General features: G+C 31.9%; 1 protein-coding gene across 2 annotated transcripts in view; it reads left to right on the forward strand.

The window, feature by feature from the left end:
* LOC126777241 (uncharacterized) overlaps nucleotides 1-27,604 on the forward strand; it is a 112,983-nt gene that overhangs the window by 50,553 nt on the left and 34,826 nt on the right. Inside the window, exon 2 of one of the 2 annotated variants that reach the window (XM_050500241.1) lies at nucleotides 26,439-26,711. The exons of the other annotated variant lie outside the window; for it this stretch is intronic. Coding sequence (XP_050356198.1) covers nucleotides 26,630-26,711 — 82 coding nt within the window. The 5' untranslated portion in view covers nucleotides 26,439-26,629. The remainder of the gene's footprint in view (nucleotides 1-26,438; nucleotides 26,712-27,604) is intronic. 2 annotated transcript variants of the gene reach the window in all.

The following is a 27,604-nucleotide window of genomic DNA, read 5'->3' on the forward strand; positions in this document are numbered from 1 at the left end:
AAGACCTCTTACTTCGTGTTGTATTAATGTCAGAGAAGCAGTATTTTACGTTATCGTTAAATAAATGTTCAGTTTCCTGATCACATGGTTCGTAGAATTAGCTACAAACGATACAACCTTCCCGGAATATGTAGTAAGGTTGTTATGTTTTTAACAAATTGGATTATTATTATGATATTTTTTGCTAACACACGAATTAAATTAACTGAAATGAAAAATTAAGAATAGAACACAGAATTTAATTCAAATAAAAATTAAATTTCAATATTTTGTAAATGGATAATTGAGACAAGTAAAACAAAAAAACACTTATAAAATACCACTAATATTAAAATTTTCGAACAGTTAAATACAAAAAAAGAAAACACTAACTATGTATATAATTGTATTTGATGAGTATTTGTAATCTAAAACCTAGAACTCAATAAAGTTCTAGGTCCGATTTGAAAATTATTTTCGAGAAAGTTATAGCCTATACAAAAATATATTCATAATACTCGTTTATCTATAATAAATTATTATTATTATATAGTATAAATATCCACTTTTTTTTTTTTTTTATAGAATAGGAACGTGGACGAGCATATGGGCCACCTGATGGTAAGTGGTCACCAAACGCCCTTAGACATTGGCATTGTAAGAATTGTCAACCATCGCTTATAGCCAATGCGCCCCCAACCTTGGGAAGTAAGATTTTATGACCCTTGTGCCTGTAATTACACTGGCTCACTCACCCTTCAAACCGGAACATAACAATATCAAGTATTGCTGTTTTGCGGTAGAATATCTGATGAGTGGGTGGTACCTACCCAGACGAGCTTGCACAAAGCCCTACCACCAGTAAACTAATATCAAATAAATAAATTTAAACTATCATAAATTTATTTAATTTTAAAGAAAGCAACGATCGATTTCTTTTTAAACTAAATAATAAACTTTTAGTCAGTAGTAATAGTTAGCATTATATAAAATTATATCAAGAAAAATAATAAAAATAATAATATTTTTACCTACAACTTGAGTTTATCACCCGCGAAATTGAATTTACGTTGACGGTATACGAACTTCACTTCCCGGAGCGCCCCCTACTTCGCCAATTCAACCGTGGAAATCCGTTAAAGCATTTATATTACAGGTCGATACTGAATATTGAAACTTGAAAGTCGCGACCAATCTGAGTACCATAATTTTGAAATTTTATTTCATTCATCATTCATTATCATTCGCTTGCTCTTGTAAGACTCAACCAGAATATAATACTCAATATTAGATGTTATAAAAATTATTATTATAAACTAATTATAATCTGTATCTTTTAAAACATCACAATATTGTTATTATATATATTTTATTACACTTAAAAATTTAAATAATAATATTATAGAAGTTGCTTGAGTTAAAACACGCGGTTATTAATGGTAGATAAGTGGGAAAGCATACCGTGGCGGTTTTAGTCGGTTTGAGTCTAACATATTCTCCATCATCTCCAAAATGGGCATCCATGAGGATTTTCCCATGAAAAAAAGGCCTTATCGGCAATGCAACCATCTCTTTAGACAACCTTTGCAGAAGACAGATTATAAAGTATCTGAGAAGAAGTACAATAACACAATCAAGTGATCAAGACATCTAGCTATACGTATGTATTAATTTAGTCGTGCTTAAATTTAATTTTTACGTTTATTAATTGAAAATAAATTGAACAACATTTTTTTTATTTAGTTGTTAATAGCACACTTACAACATACATATAAAGCATTGAAATTAATTTATAAAACAATAATAGTATATCTAATAAGAATGTCAATTCCAGATTCAATCTAATCAAATTCAAATGAAAAGTAACAAAAAATCAGTATTTTTTTAAAGATGTCAAAATTAAATAATAAATAGTGTCATTGTTATAATAAAAAAAATTAACAATTACAAGTATATTCTACATTTTTAAACTGGCAACATGGACGTTGACAGGTGCTCGTTATGGCGGGAGATTGACAGCGATGATTCACTTTTTGATCTTTACTGAATTTCGAATTTTAAAATAGAAAGTTACTTAGAAATCCTATGTAGCCGAGTTTTACATATGGGTTTTAAATATAGTAATTTCCCTATTTTTCATGAATGTGGTTACAAAGTTTACATAGAAAAAAGATTTTAAATATTTCATTTTATAATGGAAATATTTAGTATCATTTACAAGTAATAACTACACCAGTAGAAGTAATAATTTTTATTATTTGTTAATTTTAATATCTTTAATATAATAACTATGAGATATTTTAAATTTAATTAAAACAAAATATCATATATTTTTAATTCGATGTCAATCGTTCAGTTCTCGTTTTTATGCGCGGGAAAACAATTTTTATAGTTTAGGTAGGTTACAATACCAATTATCAAATACAATATAGAAATATGTAATTATTAAATATATTCAATGAAGTACATAAATAAGTATTTCTAATACAAGATACGATAAGATTTCCAATACAGTTCAAATTAATATAAAGCTTGTAACTCTGTCCTTTTGTATCCTTAAATACTTAAATTAATGATTCTGTTAGAGTACCACAGATTACTCAGTGTCCAAGACCCAGGAGGACACAAAGCGGAGACCACGACAAACTTGTAACGTCTAAACGAATATTTGTCGAGAGGGATTGAAACAAGCTAGTGCAATCACTTCAAACCATCGTCTTTTATCGAACATGTAATACGAATCAATATTTGTAGCGGAATTTATAACAATTATAATAACTAATGCTGTCCGTGTTCCCAAAGTTATGCAAATAAAAATTATGCCACATTCTTCAATAATACTCACTGTATTTTTGATGAGACATCTATTAGTGCAAAACGGTGCGATGCAACAGGGCTTAATCTGAGCTCTCGATTGATGAGATTTATTTCCTAAAGTAGATTATTATGTAAAAATACTATTAATACCATGTACCAACTAAATAATGTATCATATTTTACGCTCATAGATACAATCAGATAAAAAAGTGATCTATTATTTCTAAACATATATATGAGTACCAAATCTACCAATGTACCAATCCTTTATAGGTCTTCTGCCAAGCTACATCACTACTCCGATGTAAGACCGAATCGAATGTCGTGATGACAAATGATATGACAATTGGCACACGGCATAAGAGATGCCGTTACGCCTCCTCAGCCACTCTCTACTTTCTACTCTCTACTCTCACTTATGATCAGATAATTATGACATATTAGGATAGAGTTTAGACTGAGTGACTGAACTCTGACTGACTGTTCTGAGTACTGACAGTTATATATGAAAAATTGTTTGCTAATTACGCTTAAATTTTGCCAATTAATGATTACTGAAGCATTACCTTCTCAAAATGGAGAGGAGGCCTTAGCCCAGCAGTGGGACACTAACAGGCTGTTACTGTACTGTTACTAATTACTAAAGCAACGTTAAGTAAAAAATAATCTGATGGGATGAAAATACTTTTCCAATAATAGTCTTACCTAATGACTTTTATTGAAAACAAACAAGCGTCATATAAACAGAGTTTTATATAATAATGTATGCTCCGATTGCTTTTTAAATTAATTACTGTCGTAGTGTTATATAGAAGTAATGTAATAAAAGTCCAGGATGTAATTAGTCTTATATATAAAACCAGAGATGGTAAAATTCTTTGTAAGAATGAGATTGATAGAGGCGACCTCTTTAATTAAGTTTGTTAAATTTTGAGAAAACAAAGTCTATTAAGGATTTAAGGATCGGTTTCTGTGTCATAATTTTATTGTTAATATTATGACAATTACGACTTTGAAGTAAAAGTGAGTTTAAAAAGCTAGCTAGATCGCACTTTTAGCGATAAGACCGCCTTTTGTACTCTTTTGTTGTACATAGAGCATATTCTATTCTATTTTATTCTAAAAAACTTTAGTAAGAAGTTTTAAAAGTATTTACGAAATAATTTTACTTTTTCCATCAGTTGGCAGAGAAAGTAGGTGATATATTTTTCAGAACTGCGGTCATTTTCAACGGAGCGTAATAATCAACTACACGGTCGATATAACAGGGTACAAATGTGTGCGCAAATACAGGTACACTCTACTCCTCAACACAGTCCGATATTAAGATTCATCCGAAGAGATTAGGCGCAAGCTTTAATGCTTTTACGAGGCATGGGATTGTAAGCATTGTTAACTTCAAAATTCAGGGCCGCTATTCGGTGTTGTAATGGTTGGTAGATACAAACATGGTATTTTTACATCCTTTAACATGTTTTCTTTAGGTTTTCTTCACCGCTGAGTACAAAGTGAATCATAAATAAAATTTAAGCACATGAAGTTCAGTGGTGCTTCAGTTAAAATTCTAACAATTGGGCCTACTCGGCTCAAAAAAAAGGAAAACGGTTTTATGCACCTTTTCACTTTTCTAAAATAATACACTTACTCTACAAGCATTCTTAGGTAACTAAGTCAAGCAAATCTAAATCTAAAACAATCACGTTACATGGTAAGATAGACATAGCTAAGATCTTCTGATGCGGCAAAAGTCCTTCGACGTACCGCTAAGCATTAGTCGGCCCGGCCCGTATGTCCATTCGCCTGAAAACCGCTTACATAAACCGCTTTATATTATAACATAGAATACCGGTGAATTATAAATGTAGATTTAGTAAAATTCCATTATCGTACTATTAATTTTACGCTTCAATTTCGTCAAGAGCACTGTCACTCCGATAACTAATATTAATTTATTTGAAAGCTATTCAATGCATTTCGTATACGTAACGGTGAAGTAGTATTTGATAGGAACTTTCAATGTATTGAGCTTTTCCATTAGTAATAATATTCACATTAAAATAATTAAATTCATCTGTTCGTATTCAAATTCCTTTATTCGATGTAGAATCTTAGATTATCTTAGTCAAAGAAAAAAACTAACGACGTTTCGAAAAAGAAAATACCTTTACCGGAGAATAACTAACAAAAGAAACGTATATATACATAAGATGACTATGTAATTGATTGTAATGGTTGAAATCTCTTAATCTTGTTATTTGAACACACCTAATTACGTTATATAACAGTTATATTTTCCATGAATGTACAATAAAACTCAAATAAGAAATTGTTGGATACGAGCATTATCACATAATTTACTTGGTGTTGGCTTTGTACAAGCCCCTGTGTTACCTACACACCCACTAATCACGTATTCTTCCCCCAAGCAGGAGTACATATTGTTGTGTTCCGGTTTGAACAGTGAAACGGTATACACAAAGACGCACAAGAGACATAACATCTGAGTTCCTAAGGTTGGTGGCGATGAAAGTAACGGTTAATATTTCTTACAGTACCAATGTCTAAGGAGCAGTTATGACCTATTATATTAAAATAATAAACACCGGTTGATTATTGTATACCAAATCAACATCTTCATTTATAACAGAAAAGTAACAAATAGTCTGTAAATACATCACTGTTTCCACTCTTTAGATTTAGGGGTTATTTCAGTACACCATTCAAGTACGGAATTGTGGAGACGCGTAAGAAATATTTTTACTCTTATATATATTCAGGATTATGATGGTTTTTTTACCACGAATGCAAATACATAAAAACTTAGTATAGAGACTTTTTAGTATAATTATTTATTATATATTTTGATATCCTAATCAATCTTCCTACCAACAATCAGTAATGGTAAACGTTCCCATATTTCGGTAAATAAACGTTACACAACTCTATTTACCAGGCCAGAGAATATTTAAGAATTACTTAACTCATTACCAAGTTAAAAAATAGATTGTTATTTGTCTGATCTAAGATAACCATTTGCCATATTAAAATTATTAACACTACCTAATTACCTTAAACATAGTACTTAAGATGGAACGGCGAATTTAATTGTACACATTGTGTAACCTCTTTTCTCAAATAAGTGACTATAATATGTCTTATTAAGAATAAATGTCTGTGAACCTAATTGCCATCATGTTATTTGATCTTCAATTATCTTACTGCCAATAAAAATATATAAATAACATGTGAATAGTTATAAAGTGTGAAACTTCCCGAAGCATTACTTCGCTCAATATTATCTTGTCATCTACAACTTCCGACTTATAACAAGTCGGCGTTAGCTAGATGGCGTCTAAATGAATTTCCTCCCGTCCAGCATTTGATTAAGCCGTAATAATATTTAACCGCAAAACCGTCTAAGGAATATCGTAATATTTTCTACTGATTTTGATAAACTAATATACCTAATTTAATTTATTTACTATTAAAAAAGCTTAACAAACAGCAAAGCTCTTTTGTATTAATTATGGCAATGTTTATATAAGCAGAAGGGATTTTCAATAACTTTTATTGGCTGGCAGCGAATTGACAATATAATATTGACATATTCTTAATAAATTCTACTGTTCTTTGCGCTGCAATCATATTGTTCTCGTATTTACTGCTCAAAAACGTTTATCATTACAGGTAAACGGCGTTAAATTCGAATGTAACTACATATATAATACTGGTAATTTGTCTGCTCGCGGCATGAAATTGGATCTAAAGCAAACGGGAAAGATATCAGGTTATATCCGGAGTACAAGAACTAGGAACTTTCTGATAAAATATGCTCACGGAGACGATACTTAAAAGTAAATTTAGAGGTAGCTTTCATTATGTAATACTACATTTTGTGATCTAATGTTATATATGTCACTCGATGGCGTCCTTTGGACGTTGACAGAAGCGTCCAGAAAGACGCCGCTGCTTTATTTTTTTGGGTTAGATAGTATTTTTACTTACATAAGTTAGTGCTAAGTTAAATAGTATTTACGCAACGGTATAAAATATGATGATCTATTCCAAAAAGACTAACAAATACACGTGTACGGTCAGTAAACATGTATTGTAAAATGAATATCGGACGTGTTATTCGATACACATTGTTATCCCTTCAAGTTATAAGTATCTGCTTCCGTATTATTCGTATTACTTCACCGATTCGATATTCGGTATGTCATCCATTTATCATAATATACAGAAGCATACGAGGTCGTCTGTCACGTTAATGTACGCTTGCGATTTGTGCACGACATATTTGATGATAGAATATCCATTTTTACAAGCTTTAGGTAAGTGTTTGTTAATCGAAAAATTACTCTAATCGTCTGAAATATTCCATCCATCTTTATTATATAAACATGATCTTTAATAAAAACAATACATATTATTGAATTACAAAATCAAATCTACCTATTTTATTTAAGGCTTCAGTATTCTTAAGTGATTGTACAAGATTACAATTACGCTGATTATGTTTCACTGTCACTGATATAGTATATATGAATAGATCTAATTAGTCGATTAGTACTCGTGGTAAGCTTTCAACGAAATATTCTCAAAGGCACAACCCACTCAACAGTTACTCTATCGCCAACAAAACATCAAATTAATCCTCTGTAATATGTATGTATTGTAATATATGTTAAGTGAGCCAGAGTAATTAGATCCCATTGTTGGCGACAAAGATTATGTTAAGAATGGAAATGTACAACCATGTATATGCTGTAGACGAAATCCAAATCTTTATCAGAAGAATGAAAGATTTTAAAAGATTTAGTATAAAAATTATTTAAAGTCTGCAGAAAACATTTTAGCGCAATAAATATGTAATTTTAATATTACGATATTATAAACACATCCATTTACTTAGAAGGCTTATATTTCAATCATTACGACTCGAAACAGAAAGCCTGATATTTTATTCAGTAAAAGCAATTACACAGTTGACGTCAGAACGCCATCAGTTGTCTTCCTTTTGTTTATCATAAAGTTTCTCTTAAATTAATTATACTGATACTTTATTGTCTTTCGAAATTATTTGATTATGACGGTTTGACCTTTTAAATATTAATGAATTGTTTTAATGATAATTACATATCATATTATGTGAAAAATATATAAAATATAGACCAACTATTATTTAGATCGGTACAACGGTGTCTTTTAATCGCAAACAACATTGGTATATCCAACATTCATTTTTATATATGAGATAATGAAAATATGAAACTCGTAAAAACAGTAAAATACAGCCTATTGATGTCCAACTGTTAGGCTAAGGCTTCCCCCCTTTTTGAGGAGAAGTTTTGGAGTGCACTCCAACACGCTACTCCAATGCAGTTGGTGGATACACGTGGAAGATTTCGTCTGCCACATGCAGGTTTTCCTTCTACGCCGAGCACGAGATTAATTATTAACACAATCTAGGCACATGGAAATTCAGTGGATTCGAACTAGGAATCATTGGTAAACATTCTCGTCTTTTAACCACAGTGCCATCACGGCTCTCTTGCTTGTCACGTGAATAGTTAAACTGTAAAGAACAACTACGTTTATAATAGTAATATATACTAAAACCTTCACCAAATCGCGCTACAACTGTTATAAGCTTTATGTATATTGGTTTAGTATTTTTTCAGTAGGGTATTAAAAAAAGGTCTCATATATTATATAATATATTTTATTTATATATATTTTTATGATTCTAATCTTCTTTATGTAAAATGAACGTTACGTGAAATTGTTATTCAATAACTTTTAATGATCCTATTTACAGTAAGCCTTCGGCAATTCGACAATCGTTTTATAAGTTAGATTATCAAACTTATAAAACGAGGGATTTTTTTATTTATTATAAAATAGGAAGGCGGACGAGCATATGGGCCACCTGATGGTAAGTGGTCACCAACGCCCATAGACATTGGCATTGTAAGAAATGTTAACCATCGCTTACATCACCAATTCGCCACCAACCTTGGGAACTAAGATGTTATGTCCCTTGTGCCTGTTATTACAGTGGCTCACTCAAACCGGAACACAACAATACCAAGTATAGTAAGAATATCTGATGAGTTGGTGGTACCTACCCAGACGAGCTCGCACAAAGCTCTACCACCAGTAGGGATGTATGAATCGCCGGTTTGATTTTGACACTTTGGGCTATTGTCGTCTCCACTCAAGCTTTACGGTTAATTGGAGGGGTAAATAGGAATATTAGTAATTCCTCAGAAAAAGGGCTTTGCCTAAATTCATTTAAAAAAAACTCGGTGATCTGTAGAATTAACCATGTGTGGACTACACATGGTTAGAACTCATCCGACAAAAATAATAAGGACATTAAAGAGCAGAAGTATGTGCGAACACACAAGTGCACTTTCTATTCGATACGATAACGAGTTTAAGCGCAGGATCAACGGCATTACGCGCTTTCTAAGGCACGAAAGTGTGGACTTCCAGATTAAAGGCTTTTGAGAATTTGTCGACAGAAAAACATATCAATATTTTGACCTGAGGCTTGAACCAAAAATCTCGTGATTTCGCCCTTATAAGGGCTAGGGCTAACCGACCAAGGAGACAGTCACTTAATTTCATTATAAAGTGTTTATGTCATAATGTCTTTAAATAGTTATTCAGAAACAGACAGCTAAATTGGAACCTGCGTTCGTTAAAATAGATTTCTAAAAATAGTAACAAAGCGCTGACTCAGAATTGTATATGTTTTCACTTACCGATAATTTTACCGCTGATGTAGTGTACGGTAATGGGGGTTCGTATTACATTATAATGTATTGAGGTTAAATGTCATTTATTCGTGAGTGTATCGGTTTTTATAAAATACACATAACTTTAGCTATATTTAAACGCAGAAATTTCAGTGTGACGTTTTACTTCTTATTATTTATTACGTTTTACTCTTACTACGAAAAATGGATATTACGTAACTAGCAAGTAACTCACGATTTCATTCACGTTAAATAGAATATTATGCTTAGTTTATATACATTATTAGATCATTCACGAAATACTGTTTACTTACTCTTATACTTTTTGTGCTACTCTAGCTTGAAGTTATGTACTACATCACCTCAATCAATTAACAGGATATCTAAAGATTAAAGATATTTTAAAATCAGACTGATACTCCCTGAGTTTACCAAGTTGAGCCAAACTCTCTAAGGTCAAAATGTAATAAATAGAAGAGCTAGGGATTTTTACGCCTGAAAAAGCTCTCTATTCCCTCACTCTCAAAGTTCCTCATCCACTCACAGGAACGAATTCTTAATTCGACTCCGTTACTGAGATAATTTTAGCCGAAAACAAAACAATATATCTTGCTTGTCTTATAATTATAGCGAAGCGTATAAACATTATATTTACTCTGTAAGTAGTTTCTGATGATTCGTAAGCTGTTGACTATTAAGCAAAAGGAGTCTTTGTTAAGGAGAAAGACACTCCTGATGTTAACGACGCTGCTCCACTGTGGGCTAAGAAATACAAGTAGCAACATCCCTCTCACAACATGCTATTTCCAGGATATCTCCAAAAAACTGCAATTGTCTTATGCAAGATTTTAACTTTCTTAAATTGCTGGCTAGATTGCAAATGGACAATCTGTATATAGTATACCGTTATTTTACCACGATGGTTTTGTACGCCAGGTGTGTACAAAGCCTTCTGAGATGCCACTCATTACTTCTCTAACACGTTGTATTGTTCGGTTTTGTTGAGAATGCCAAGTCTAGTTTCAGGAAAAATTGACATCTTTGATTTGTCGACAAGTTTTTAACAATATTACGAAAGGTAAAAAATATTAATCTTAAAATACCGAAGTTTAGCTCATCATCAGATGACCCATTTTGCTCTTGGTTTCCTTTCATAAGAACTTAAAGTTGTCCGAATACAATTGTTCAAATTTAGTTATGCAAGAACTTTCTAGAATAAATTCTAAACTAAAATATTCAGCACGTGGAACGAAGCTGTATTTTAATCACTTTGAAGCATTTGCACGACGGGAGTGAAATCTCATTGGACTTGTCTTGCTTAAGATACTTGTATCTGTATATTTAGGTTTTAAAGTAAGATTAAATAAGTATTGTTTCAGATTTTCCTTTGTGTTCCTTTTAACTTATTTGTTTAAAAATTGTATTAAAAAAATGAAAAGACCAATTTTACATTATTAATAATTAAACTGTTTTTATTAGTTCATGGACTCGACAAAAATCTATCGTTGTCAACTATAATAATTTGTGTAAGGCATTTCAACAAATGTAAAAGCTAATGTACTTATGGATGGATGCAGTTGAATCACTGCATGGCTTGGCCTTACTGTTGAATTTGTATAAAGCACTTTTTTAGATTACAAACATTTTACATAATCAATTTATCAATGTTAACCGAGTATGTTGCCAAAGTGCTTATCGACATGCTACGAAAAGTATTCTTCAAGGAGTGACATTGACATAATTTAATCTTTCATTGCTTTATCATCAGACAACCAGATGTCGTGTAGGCCTCTATTCCTACATTATTAATATCCCTTTTATTGGTACGAAGCACTTTCTTTCTTATTTGCGAAGGTACAACTTATCAACAGCCCCGAATTTATGCCTAGGCCTAAAAGACACCGGCCTAGGGTCCTAGGCTATGTATGAGGCCAGCCGAGGGGCCCCACCAAGCCAAAAAATATATAATTTTACTATTACCGCTTCGGAATGGGGGTCTTTAAATGTCAAAGTTTTAAGGGGCCTGGAATCTCTAAGTGCGGGCCTGCCTGTGAAAAGTTCTACTGGCGTCTGTGTTTTCTAATGACTTCATAAACCTGGTATATTTAGCGCGAGAGTGAATAAGATATATAGGGGCGTTTCAATCTAGGAAGCATTTTAACACTTATCACGTGTGATTATAGCTAAACGGATGCAATGCAGTATTTAAACATATATATAGTATATGTTAGCTTTACTATATTAAAGATATTAGCAGTAACAGCCTGTGAATGTCTTACTGCTGGGCTAAGGCCTACTCTCCCTTTTTGAGGAGAAGGTTTGGAGCTTATTCCATTGGTGGAATACAAAATGTCAGTAAAATTCGACACATGCATGTTTCCTCGCGATGTTTTCCTTCCACGAGATGAATTATAATATCAAATTAAGCACATGAAAATTGCTTGACAGTAGTGCTTGAACCCACAATAATCGGCTAAAATTCACGCGTCCTTAACAGGGCCATCTTCTACAATTTTATGTGTATGTTTGGGCACGTGTCATTCAGACACTTACATGAATTCAAATGAAACTTGACATAGTAGTTTTAATCTCCAAATCAATTCCTGTAACCATTTCTATATAATACGGGAATCAGGCTTAGACTATACTTTAATATCCATATACTTCAAAGAAATTTTCCCTATCACGTATTATTAATAGTAAATATAGTCTTTATTACATGAGTATTAAGCTACATATCAGTTTAATTGTAAACTTTAAATATTTCTGCCATATAATTCAAAAGTTCTGACGCTTGTTAACATGTGAAATTACTCGCAACTTTATGAGTTGGAAAGCCGTTCGAGGAATTGCCTATTAAAATTCTTATAGCCTTAAGATATAAAGACCACATTCTATAGTTTGATTCTAATAATTTAAACAAATTTGGACTAAACATAAATACAATATTTGTATTTAAAATAAATTGTTATAAATAAACCTATACGAATAAACTTATTTTAGAAATCTATAATATATATATTAATATATAATTATTATAAGTTAATAATACAAAGAAACCTGGCTTACCCCATATTTCTTATTTATTCGTAAAGTAACTTGCAAACGCAAATAATTATGATCGCGGAAGAAACACCGCGGCCTTATTCGATAGTGTTCAAATTAACGAGATGTAGCAGTAGAAAAAAACGAACAACCAGCTGACCTAATTTCAGCAACGGCGCCCAGTTAACGGCTAGACCTGTCTATTCTAACTCATATAGATCGATAGGAAAGCAATCCGACACGACCGGAGAGAAATCAAGCGCAGTACCAATAGATTCACGTCATAAGGACACGCAACACCATCAACCTCCTACTTCCGAGGATATCATAAATGTAAAATTTAATGACTTTAAAGACCAGAACCGGGTTCGAATTCTATGGTCTACCGCCGTAGAACCACTAGACCCACGGCAGTAAACATCAAGCAAAAAAGAAATGTTAATAAGACAACAGCATGAATAACACTTCGTCCAAAAGACCTTCTTGGTGTCATCAGGTTTACTTATGGTGTCTTTACTTATTAGCCCATAAAAATGGTCTATCGCGTAAAGTAATGTTATAGTAGATTTCACGATGCCCAGAAGCGAGTAAAAAATAACACGCTTTCTTTTCTGAACTGGTTGTAATTTTTAATTTGACAATCAGTAAAAAAGTGTAATGCTTCCATGTTGCATAAAGGATTTTGGTTTGATTTTAATTCGTGAATAATATAACTGACTATAGTCATCATGATCACAAAACAATAAGGACAGCTATTACACGACATGATTTAAAAGGCACAGTGTCGAGACAGCTAGATAATATATCCTGGGAAATTTATATACTGGGACATTATTCACACACGGCTATCCGATCCCAAACTAAGCAGAGCTTGTACTATGGAAACCAGACAACTGATATACTATATATACTACTTTTCTTTTGTAAATATATACTGATATAGATAATTACACCCAGACTCAGGACGAACACACATGTCCATGCACACAATGTCTGTCCTGGGTGGGAATCGAACCCACGGCCTGCGACGCGAAAGGCAAGTATCTACCAACCACGCCAACCACGTCAACATTAATGCTCGTAATGATTCGAAATTTTTTATATTTTGCGATTCTTGAAATAAAAGACTATAAAGACGAGATGCAAGGTCACGTCTTTTGTGGCACTGTGGTAACAGTAAAATCATCGCCATTGAATTTTTAGTTTCTGAATTATTCAAACATACCATTCTGCAAATGTAACATCGACGCTTCCGATGTCATCCAGTATCTCGTATTTACCTCTAAATTGTAAATATATACGTTAGGATGATATTGTTTCGGCTTCGTGTTTTATATTTAAACTATCTCAAATATGGTATTGGAATGGGCATTAATAATTGTTAAAGAAACAAGTGAAATAAGTACAACAGCCTAGCCACATGTTCGTACAAATTGGTATGAAGCCATTCACAATTTATACCATTGATTTCACACGGACTGTATATGCTTGGAAACTGTTTAACGCTTCTATGTTTTAATATTATCATAATATAGTTTTATTCCTACACGCAATCAAACACAAAGTCAAGAACATCTAATTTCACAAAAAATAGGGCGTTTCTTTTATTAATCGGCATCCTTCCCAAAAAACATTTACATCACTTATACATATTACAAATAATGCGACGAAATTAAAAAGGTTATGATGTCAATTTACAATGTTTCTTTTAAATAGTCTACGACATTTCCACCGACATGGAGTACCTATTCTCAAAGGCTTTATCTAGTTCTCTATAGTGATAGCTGACGAAACATGCTCTCCTCCAAGACCAGCTGTTATTTTATCTACAAAGATAAATTTGGATTTAAAAATAATGGATACGAAATAAAAAGTGAAGTTATAGGCAAAAACAAGTGCTATCTAATTGGTTGAAGTTCAGTTAAGCTGCGTTATCAGATTTCTTGAAACGATAATCATTTGAACCTTCTGGGATTAAGGTTAAAGAAAATTGCCTTACGAATTGCAAATAGTAAGATTTATATCGCAAATACGAGTGTATTGCTCGGTAGTCACAAATAATTAAGAAAGAGTTTTTGATATTATTATTATAACATTCTTTATTTACCAAGGACATACCCGAAAATAATACGCAAAACCAGTTGTAATAATTCTGAAGATGATACTATAAAAATAATAGTATGAACTAATTTTACAGTAATTAGTGCATTCAATCTTAATAACAATTGGTTTGTAGTAATTACGGTAGGACAGTTAATATCTTAGAACTATTAATTTATTTATAAACTGTTTATTAAATGAATTACTTATTATGTACTACATAGTTATAAAGAGCCTCGAAAGGAGCCTGGAGGAGAGGAACGAACGGGTGTGCCACAAATTTGATTTGTTTCGAGAATTTATATCATATGATCAAGTTGAACATATAATATTTATTTCATATGTTTATTTATTTTTATATAAATACACATATACATGGTAATGAAGTGAGAATATATTTTGAATAAATATTATGAATTGAAAGTGTTTTTGCTTTAAAATTCAGAGATAAAAAAAGAAATTGCTATAAATTCTAGTTTCATAGAAATGTTTACCAAAACTTGTACTTTTCAAATAAAATTGAAATAGATTTTGCTTAATGACTATCTAAAATCACGTTTAACAGTGGCGTAAAAGTTAAAAGTGAAATGCCTATAAATATCCCACTGCTGAGCTAAAGAATCCTCTCCTTTAGAGAAGAACGTTTTCGTACTTCAGTGCAAATCAGTGTAGGATACACGTGCCATTTTTTATCTGCTACATCTCTTCACCGCCAAGCACTAGATTAATTATAAACACAAATTAAGCACAAAATTTTGTGGTACTAGCCTGGGTTTGACTGAATTCATCTGATAAGATTCTCGTCTTCTAACCACGGGTCATCACCGCTCTGCATATCGATATAGTTCAAGAAATTTAATAATTCTACAATAAAACCTTTCGGTAAACAATACTCGAGACATGATAAATAAATATCCTTAACAATATTTCAGAAACGATTCACGACGGAAATAACTCTCGCGACCTTTTCAATATGTTAGCAGTTTTCACTAAAAGATACTTATGGCAAGATTTATAACGCAAACATAGTTAAACGCAATATTTACGACCTATTTATTTGTCTTCGCACAGAACATCTTCTTAATCATTTTTATCATCAGATTTGGCATCTGGGATTCATAACGAAAGATCGAAACATAAAAAAATCGGTTAATGTGTTATACGTTAGATTTTTAAACGACCGCAAAGTAAAAATAGCACGTTCATAAAAGTAACCGTAACCGTAGTAGCCTGTGAATGTCCCACTGCTGGGCTAAATGCCTACACTCCTCTTTTTTTTTTGAGAAAAAGGTTTGGAGCTTATTCCACCACGCTGCTCCAATGCGGGTTAGTGGAATGCCACACATGTGGCAGAATTTCACGACGTTTTCCTTCACCGTAAATCACGAGATGAATTATAATCACAAATTAAGCACATGAAAATTCAGTGGTGCTTGCCGGGGTTTGAACCCACGATCATCGGTTAAGATTCACGCGTACTTACCACAGGGCCATCTCGGCTCATAAAAGTAATCATATTCAATTTATCATCGTCATTAACATGATATTTCTGTTAAGTTTTTTTTAACAGCATTATTATTTATGACAATGTCTGCTAGCAATCATTTTTCTTCTGTTTTTTTTTTTATAAAATAGGTTAGGTGGTCCACAGACATTGGCGGCGTTAGAAATATTAACCATTCCACTGTCAATCTGTTACCAACCTTGCGAACTAAGTTATTATGTCCCTTGTCTGTAGTTAAACAGGCTCACTGACTCTTGAAAACAAAACACAACAATAAGTATTGCTGTTTGGAGGTAGAATATTAGATAACCTACGCAAGCGGGCTTACACAGATTCCATGTAAATTTTCTTTTTTCAAGGTGAAAAAATTAAAGTACTTCAGATGATCAAGGTTGAATTTGAGTGCAAGGTTAAAGTATATTAATCAAGAACTGTTTGTAGTACATAATATAGAAGAGCTATTAGAAAATCAGATGGAATGTAAATTTGTTTGTTTATCTTTAACTCCTAATTCGATTGGAATAGGCCATAATTCTTTTATGTTGGAATTAATTTCCTTATCACAGACACTTGGCGAATGAGAGCTATGTGGTAATAAGACTTCGATCATCACAAGACTTACTATATTTTTTTATAGTGTAGGTAGGCGGACGAGCATATGGGCCACCTGATGGTCAATGGTCACTAACGCCCATAGACATTGGCATTGTAAGAAATGTTAACCATTGCTTTATCGCTAATCCGCCACCAACCTTGAGAACTAAGATGTTATGTCCCTTGTGTCTGTAGTTTCACTGTAGTGACTAGTAACTTGTGTAGTAATTACTACATATATATTACACAGAGTTGTGTGTCTGTGTAAATAGCAATCATGACGTATATTTAGCAACTTAAGTTAAAAACAAAAAATAATTACAATTATTTTTAAAAGGAGAAGTGCTGCTAGCATTCTTGCTCCATTCTAGCGGTCACGATTTGTACAGTAACTATTTTTAATTTTTATTTGTATATATTTATGGTTTTAATGTAAATAATAAAAAAATAAATTTTTTTATTTGTTTCGTTTAATTTCTCTCAAACTTTTTTTATATATTAAAATACATAACATACATTGAAGAGAGCTTCGTTTCAACAGTGTCTCACGACACCTTTCTTTTTTTTTAATGAATACCCACTTGCGAATAACGAACATGCGGAATATTTTTTCGATGATAGAGTATTTTTCTCTTGGTTCACTTTTTCGTTGAACCTGTTCTTAAATTGAATTCATTAGTTTACACATCTATGAAGTCGATTTTTTCGCACGGGATTTTTAGCTAGTATTCGTTTTACAGCTTTCCTTTCATTTTAGCTTCATTAATAAAAATAAGTTTTTTTAATGTTTAGACGGAGATGACGTTCTTAGCATCAGTAAATCAATTTTTTCGAGGCGATAAGTTTAATATATAAGTATTAAAATCACCCGTCAATCACATTATATAAATATTGAATATTATATTAAATTATTTATTTGTGCCACTAGCGGTTGAGACGTCGGGATGTTGGGGATCGGATGCCCTCAGTTTAATAAGGGAAATTGGCTGTCGCCTTATAGAGAGGGGATTTGACAGTCGCTCCGGGTCACACTTGGCACAAAGGTTGTCCATTGCCATACAACGCGGAAATGCGGCCTGCATTATGGGCAGCTTTGCGTCTGGTGGGAATCGGGAGGGACTATTTTAAAAATTTGACTAAAATAATAAAAATTAACACATTAGTGAATAACACATTAGTGAATTTAAATCAAATCCTATGTAATGATCATGATTTCTGTAATATAAAAGAAAAGTAATATTGTAATCAGATACACAATTAGAATTATAATTGTAAACAACATTTTTAAATAAAAAAAATATTTTAGTATATAGGTAAATAACAATGAATTTAGGAGCACTTGTGTGATGTTGATTAGATTCTTACTACCGCGAGCATATGCCCCCGAAGCCATAGAGTAAATATACCACTGTTTGGTGGCGGTGCTTACCCAGACGAGCTTGCATAAAGCCCTACCATCAAGTTGTTATTATAAAAAACCAATTGTAATAAGCTTAGTCCAACTTATCTAATAAAGGTCTAACAGTTTGAATACCATTTTTTGTAAAACCATTCCAGAATAGCTAGTTTACTGAGAACTATTTCTATATAATCGTTTTTACGAAGATTAAAAAAAAGTATTGTCACATTATTATTACTGATTTTCAATTCAATTTATTACATCTTAATTATCGTTTATATTAAATATAAATAAAATACTCTAAAGATCCGATCATATGTTCTTAGTACCAGAAATGTATTTGTTCTCACGATATAACGATGAAAACACATGGAGATGTAAAATGTTAGTGAAAAAACAAACATTTGTTTACAGTAAAATGTTTATATTTAACGAATATAACTTATTATTCGTACTTTTTTTTGTTACGAATAAATTTAAAATGACGATGTAAAATCACGAATTAATATAGGCCCACCCATTCATCAGATATTCTACCACCAAATAGCAGTACTTATTATATTCTATTTTCAAGTTTGGTAGCGCATTGCGTTTAAGGATTAATATTTCTTACAGCATGTCTATGGGCGGTGGTGACCCTCTACCATCGGATAGCTCATTTGCTCGTCCACCTATACATAATAAAAAAAAAGGTAAAAAAAAATTAATTATTTATGGTTAACGCAAACTTATGATGAATGTTGATAATAAATTCAATATTTGTTATCTTAATTTTCTTATTAATATGTAACAAAGCACTACTTTAACAAGCTGCATGCTGAACCTTAATCCAAGGCAGATTTAAGAGCCTATATAATAGAATTATCAGTTTTCAAATTTATATCCTAAGTGGATAGAAGATAAGCTTGTTTGAGTATTTATCTGCCTTTTTATTTAATACTATTTGACGTTACGCTTAGTGGTAACATACAAAAATAATCTATTAACACACTAGGTTTTTAGCGGCCTTGTAAAAAAAACAATTGAGCTGCGTTAATCAAATATTTACGGCTTTGATTTTAAATGGTGTGTAGGAGGTGATCAGTTAAACAATGCTTTGTCCTTTTCTTGCAAATGCTAAATCAACGGTGTATGATAGAGAGATAACAGTGTTTTAACAAACTTCGTTTATACGTAAGGCCGTTAATGTCCTTACAAGAATAATAGTATCTATGACATAAAAATAGAGACCCCCTTTACACGTTCCATTGTAAGATTGCACACGTCCTGTAGGGTAGAAACAATTGTTCTAGATGATTCGATACTCTAAAATAAAACCAAGCATCGTTGAAGGCTTAGTGAATAGCAAAGGGTGTATGAGCACCGCGCACTTACGCGTGTAGGGTGGAGTGCCCTTTGTGGTTTGGTTGTAGTATCAATGAGGTGCTTTCAGCACAGATGATTTCTTAGGGTGTATTTCTAGTATACCTGCATAAATTATTATTGGCCATTTTATTATGGATATGCAAAGGTTTTCTTTATGTTGAGGACAAGAGGCAGATGAAGATTTAGGTTTCCTCACGTTGTCGTCCTTACTATGAAGTACTAAAAGATATATATATAAGTAAATAAAGCTCTTTAAAACTCATTGCTTTTATGGATTTAACTTGAGAGTTTCGATTTACTAATTCGATTAACTAAGAAATTCAAAGACAAATTAGATATCAAATTATATCAATTAGTTGGCTTTAAATAACATAATTGCAACTTTCCCTGAATGCCCTACAAAACATTTAAAATGTCTTTACTTACTTTATATGTAGGAACTTGACATACTAATCAGTTATATATTTATATAATATAACTTTTAAAAGATTTAAATTTTAGTTATAGAAGATATAAATAAAAATTATTGTAAAAAAATATGAATAAACGAAAAATAAATCTATAATATATATTCATATTATAAAGCAAAATAAACACATGCTACAAATCAACCGATATTTTTATCCAATTTATTTTGAAACTTAAAGTTAGTATCACGAAAGATTAAGCTTATCGTTAGTAAATAATTATACAGTATTGTTCCCCACAATACAGAACCATCTAATTCATTTCTCTGAAATACGGTCATCAATAACGGCAATTAGTTCAAAGGATTTACGATTTTCAATAAACCATCGCTAACTAGGTAGATGTGTTGAATAAGAAAGAATTGAACACCGCTAATGCCACAGTGGCCACCTGTTGGACATTTCCTTTCAACGCTTAAAGCGCTGAATTAAAGATTGAATGTAGAATTGTGTAGCCCTTGAATTAGAATATTTTTTTGCTTCAGTTCTCCTCTTACTTTCTTTAATTTTCTACGGACGAATTGTCTGTCTTATAGGGGTGTTACTGATCTTCTAATGGTGAAAATATAGTTTGATAATAGTAGCTATTCTATAGACGGGCAAATGGGCCACCTGTTGGTAAGTGGCCGTTAGTAAGTCACCACACATTGTATAGTCCATATACTTTGTAAGTAATATTAACCAATCCTAGTACCGACCATGCGCCTTCAACTATTTAATATATGTCTAAACTACAACGGTTAACTTCCTCTCCAAACCGGAAATTATGTGTATAGCATTATTGAGTATTGATATTTGGGGGCAGAATAATAAAGAGATGGTAATATGGTAGAATACTTGTGGATTGAAACCTACTAAGCGTTATTGTGAAATCCATAGCTACTTATATACTTATTTACTTTTAAAATCAATGAAGCGTTTATCAATAAATAACTATACTATCGCAAAAAACTAACTTTTGACATAACACAACACGGTATGATGTTAGGTTATAAGTTTTACACTTTTCTTTTTTGCCTTTAATTTATTTAATCATTTAAAGGTAAGTCGAGTGGTATTTATTTTCATGAAATTCATTCAAATCCGTTCAATAGTGTGCGTTAAAGAGTAACAAAGATAATAATAATAATAATAATTATCTTTTCTGACATTTCATAAAATGTTTTTTGTTGGTGAGCTTTGAGGTTGTTTTTACGGAATAGCCATAGCGATATGACCATACCCCATATACGGGGTATGAGTGACGCACAAAGACGTCACTTATTCACCTCAGCTTATACTACGTATATTTATCGTACTACGTATATTAATAAATATCTCTTTTTTTTATATATGCGCCGGGATGGCAAATGACTCTACTCCACCTGATGGTAAGTGGTAGTAGAGTCCAAACGCGACGACGGCCAGTACAGTCGGGAAGAATATTCTGTACTAGCCGTGCCCGCCTTGCCGGCCCGCAAGATACCTCTTCACGCCTAGTTTGAAGGAACCCGGGTTGTAAGAGGAGTGGAACACGTGAGCTGGTAAGGAATTCCATTTTTTGGTAGTGCGACAAAGAAAGGAGTTGTCAAATTTCTTTGTGCGCGATGGAATTGATGTCACAGTTAGGCGGTGACATCGAGAACCAGCTCGCCTGGACTTAAGAAGGAAGGAGGAAGCAGGAAGCAGGAAACTTCTTAAACCTATAAGACAATGCCAATTACTATTTTCTTTATTTACAAATTAAACATAAAATATTTAAAATAATCCTCGAGAAACTTTTCATTAACAATTCAAACAATAACAGAAAAATAAAGATCTTATCAAAGATAAAATAATTTTCTAAGTTTGAAATATAGTGTTTTGTGAAGCGCTAAATCTGCTAGAAATACAATTCTCCCGACCTTGGCGTAACAGTAATGTTTACTTTTTAAAAAGATTTATATTAACGCCTATGATAAAATGTTTAGAACGCCATGGATCACATTTACGATGGCAATTTGTATTCAGTTAACTGAAATAACGTTTGTTAGTAGTTTTAGGAAATACCTATCTACATAAAATAATCACAAATAATATTAAAATTTCGCTCCAATATATTTATTTACAAACAACGGTATAGGTTTTCGTTTGTTTTCGTAAATTATAATGCTCATTGTATAGGAGTGTGTTTTGTGTTTTTGTGCATTGTGTTTCGTTACTCTAGTGGTTATCATATCTTTAATGCTGAAGGGCCGAGTTCAATCCTCGGGTGTGACAAATAAATAAATAATAGAATTTGCCACTTGCCACACTCCCATGCTTCGACAATCACAATCTGCGCCTTTCGGATCGTGTCAGACTTGCCGCCCTATCGGATTGTGAGAGTGAAGAAATGGAGAGTGCAATAGTGTTTGCGCACTAGTGTGTGCGTGGAATGACTAAAAGCTATTCAAAGCATTCCTTTTTTAAAATATGTAATAGTACAGTACAGTAACAGCCTGTATATGTCTCACTGCTGAGCTAAGGCCTCCTCTCCTTTTTTGATTAGAATACCTTCTAACTCTAGCTTCTAGCTACACACATGTAGCTGAATTTTCAGTTTAATTAGACATATGCAGGTTTCCTCGTGATGTTTTCCTTCACCGTCAAGCACGAGATGAATTATAAACACAAATTAAGCACATTGAAATTGAGTGGTGCTTACCCGGTCGATTTACGTGTTCTATCCACTAGGCCATCTCGAATTTTTTTAAATATGTATATTACATATAAATATGTAATATAATAATCAATTATTATTTATATTTTGTACTTCAATTCCCACAGAAAGATTTATTATTTTATAAACCATATAAAAAGGCGTGATCAACGACAACAGTATCTTTTTGTGAACTATAATTTTTTTCTTATGATAACTTAAAATGTTTTTTTTCGTCTCGTAACGTTGGAAATTGATGAATGAAAAATTGCTCGAACGTGTACTACCACCTCATATTCATGGATTCCGAGTCATTTTAATTATATTTTAAAAGAAAATCTATAAATTGAATCTATTGTATATATTCATATATATATACGAGTCTGGAACTAGTTAATATTAATAAAAAAATACGTATAAAATAAAAATAACATGCATTAAAAATATTATTTAAATATGTCGTTTTGCCATGTTAAGATTTATAATTGTTTTCATTCTAGACAATTGATTTTTGTAGTACTTGAATGAAGTATATTTTAATTTTCGAACAACATCCAACCATTTTGTTGTAGGTTCTACAACAAAAATCTATGATAATTGTGACGTATGTCACGTGTGCCTTTGCTTGTGCCGTTAATCCTTACTTTCTAGCTAATGTTATTATTCGAAAGTGACTTTGTTTATTTGTTTGTTTGTTACGATTTTACATCACGAGGGAAGCCGTGGGCGAAGACTAGTAATTTACAACGTACGCTATTATTGCTCATCGACCTTGCGTCATATTACGAAATTTGAAAGCAATTGCGTCCCATACTTTAACGTTACTAGCGGATGTAGCTGCTACAGTAACTCGAAGAATCCATCAAGTCTGGCTACGATCACGTCAAAGTTTACGATAGTGTTTTTTTTTTTTAATTTCTTTCCCGATGGCGTTAGAGGAAGCGTTTCTTTGTAATTTATAAATAACTCGTTCAGTTATTGTGTAATGCGAGTTCTGTTTAATGCGTGTATTAAATCGTTTAATTTTTAACTACCGAGGAAAACTCTTTTATATTCTGTTTCATTGACGGTTCCAGTTCAAGGCCGGTGTTGCCAGATCGGCACGTTTACCACTGGATTTTGAAGAAAATAAATTGGATTAAGTGATGTTTTTAATGAACTACGAAATCCTAAATGAAGCAAGAAAAATGTTTAATCTTCTGATTTTTTTTCTTTTGCTTAATAATGTCAAGGTCTTAAATGTTACAATGAAAAAGATTTTTTATTTTATTTTAATTTTAGAATGAGTTAAAATAATTTATCGCTTTCGGAACTTTACAAATATCGAACCAACCAAACATATTAAATTAAGCAATAATTAATAGTAGACATAATGAAGTGAGTACAGTAGTATATAGAATAGTACAATTTGATACAATACATGTAACCCAAATCGTCACCGAAGATCGCGGGTTCAAATCTGGACTAAATAGTAAGTAATTCTTATGTGATTATGTAATCACATAAGAATTACTGCCGAGATGGCCTAGTGGTTAGAACGCGTGAATCTTAACCGATGATCGTGGGTTCAAACCCGGGTAAGCACCACTGAATTTTCATGTGCTTAATTTGTGATTATAATTCATCTCGTGCTTGACGGTGAAGGAAAACATCGTGAGGAAACCTGCATGTGTCTAATTTCACTGAAATTATGTCACATGTGTATTCTACCAATCCGCATTGGAGCAGCGTGGTGGAATAAGCTCTAAACATTCTCCTCAAAAAGGGAGAGGAGGCCTTAGCCCAGCAGTGGGACATTAACAGGCTGTTACTGTTACTGTATGTAATCATATTATATTTATGTTATTAGATATAAATATCAATTGCTGTCATCATATTTATGATATAAATAAATAAGTCTAATATTGTTACGGTCACTATAAATGTTAGTTAACTACTAGGAAATAATTTGTAACAAAGTTGTTTAAACTGCTTCCATATATAATAAATAATATAACTGGTGCAGAATTCTACTAAACATTAAAGATTACGATACGTTCCCGATTCAATTCCGATCCAACTCTGACTATTCTATATTTATTCTAATCGGAACCGAATTGATATAATGTTAACAAATATCTACCGTTTTGTCAAAACTAAACTTAATTGTCAAAGTATATGTCAATAGTCGATAATTAAATAAAAGAATAACGGATAAACGGCAACAATCACGCTTCAATTCGATTGCGATAATTTGACAATTTGTTAGTAGAATTGGCCTTCTGGCTTGCTTTTATATGACGTCTAACAACTTTTTTCGGTGGAAGGATTACATATTACATTTTATGTTTTTGATGGGATTTATTTATATTTACAAAAAAAATAACACTTCAAAATTAATAAATTATTCATTTATATTTAATATGACGTCACCAATATGCAACAAAAATTGTAGTTCTTCGTTTTTTTTAATTACAAAAATCGAAATGTCAAAAGTCCGACTTGGCTTCAAGAATTTTCTAACCATTGGGCTGTCGGCTCTGTTTCATAACGATTTCCGTCATTGTGTTTTCAAATAATCAAAAACAATAGCAAGTAATTTTAAGTTAATTATAATAAGAGTTTCAAATTAGACGCATGACTGGTTGAACGGATTTAATTAATGTTTCGTATAGCTTGGGTTGCCATCTGTTAAAATATGAATGCGAGAAAACGCATACAAAAGTACCTCCGATTTTTAATTTATATTTCTGCTGTTTATCCGAAGCGTATATATTCGTAACGTATTTAAATATATTCACCTCGCAATGGATACCGACAAACTAGTTACTAAAATTTATGTTTTTTACAATAAAAATGCTATAATTAGCGTGTTTATGGCTTACATTTAAGCTTAAAAGTTTTGTAACAAGAACGAATAATTGCGTAGTTCATATGAATTATTTTCAGTATGTCTTATAGACGTATTACATTATAACTACTAAACCAGTATGATTAATTTAAATATCCTTATAAACATAATAGTAAACGCAATTTATCCCAGAATTTTGATGTGTAAATACCAATCCCCAAATGAAAAAAATCCCAATCCCATTATGGCTCGTGTGCTTAAAGTACGACTTAAAATTATCTTACTTAGCCTGTTTATAACAGATGTCTTATATTATTTACTTAATATTAGGAATTATCTGAACATCGAATTAAAGAAGAGGGTAACAAAACATATTGAAAGTTAGCTTTGACATACACAACACAACAGATTCGGAATTAATATACTATATATTACATATATAAAAATATAAATACCAATTGTAAAGTAACTACAGACAACAAAGTAATTGAAAGTTTATTTTTAAAAGAATAGAAATGTACTGTTCCCTATTTAGACAATTTTGATGATTTTCGACGATTAAACACAAAATGGCTATAGACGACGGGGAATCTGTGAGACTAGTTTATTATATTAATATTTTATTTATTTCTTCACAAAAAGTTTACAAATTAACATATAACATTTAAATATGATTTATGATTATATAACATTGTTTTAAGCACACTGATTAAAATTTAATGATATTTTCCCAAACATTTGGTATTTATATAATACGAAGCAAAGCACACCCTAAAATATAATCACATATATTATTGTATAATTTATTCAACATTATCCTACGCCTTAAAACCTTTGAGCTCTCAGACTCCTTCGTAAATCCCAGAAGACTACTCCCTTCAAATATTTTAATAAATTTCCTTTTCTTTCCAGGAATCAAACCAAGCAATAAAACTTAAATTTACAACCAAAGAGAAAACAAAATAGAATCAAATGGAATAGTGTAAATGCGAAAGACATCATATAATACATATAATGTCATATAAGACAGTGGAGTAAATTAATTATAACGATATGCAACAAGTGAAGTGATCTTTTGGTGATATGGATGAATAAACGCTGTAATGGGGTGTGGCCAGAGCAAAATTAATCTTTATCCGAGGAGAAATAAAAATGGCGGAAAGGGGAACAATGCCAAAAAGTCAGGTGAGATTTAAAATGATTAAATCGGGAATCAGATTAAAAGTTTACTAAACTAAACGAAGACATAAATTATGCTTTGAATTCACAATAACACTTTAAAACTATTTTTTTTTTCTAAATTTCATAAGATAAAATACTAATATATATAATTCGCACTTGCAGGCATGGCTTTGTGCACTTAAAGTAAAAAAAAAGATTTTTTTGCGTAGCATATTTGTCGTATCACAATATCACTTAATGTATGTTGCAAGGAATTACACTTTGAAAGCCTTGATTGAATGAATTTGAAGACTACGATTATATAAAAATAATATATATATATCCATACTGTGAAAGGAAGCGAAGGTCTTCTCCGAATTCAAGCGTTACTTACCAATTTAAAATAGTTAGCCAGTATTGAGTTGAACGATAAAGAAGATATTTCGCTTCTTTTATTTAATTGGGTAGACAATCGCTAACTATCCCACAAATATTATGATTACAGGACTTAAATTATCAATTATATTAAATTGGTTTATTTTCGAGTAATTTAATTTATTATATTATAAAATATTTAGGCAATGTGAAGTGATTTACGACGTTCGAAGATGCAACGTTGCGACAAAACACGTCAGGCTTTTCCACTAAATCTTAGATTATAATAAATAAATAATTACAAGCTTCGTAACATTAATATATAACCCAATTCCTGAAGTCCTGGCTTCATGTCCCGAGGAGCCTGTATCTCAGACAGCACGAAATGCCGTTAGATTACCAGAAGACCGCCGTTCTCCCCGTCGTTTATTAGGAGTAAAGTGCATAAAAAACTAAATTGTAACTCATATCTCCTGTGCCTTTAACTAGTTCATAAAATTGAAATTAAGACATATATTTATAGGTTAATTATCTTAATAAAT

Source organism: Nymphalis io, chromosome 2 (genome assembly GCF_905147045.1).
Source record: "Nymphalis io chromosome 2, ilAglIoxx1.1, whole genome shotgun sequence".
In the NCBI taxonomy this organism is placed as follows: Eukaryota; Metazoa; Arthropoda; class Insecta; order Lepidoptera; family Nymphalidae; genus Nymphalis; species Nymphalis io.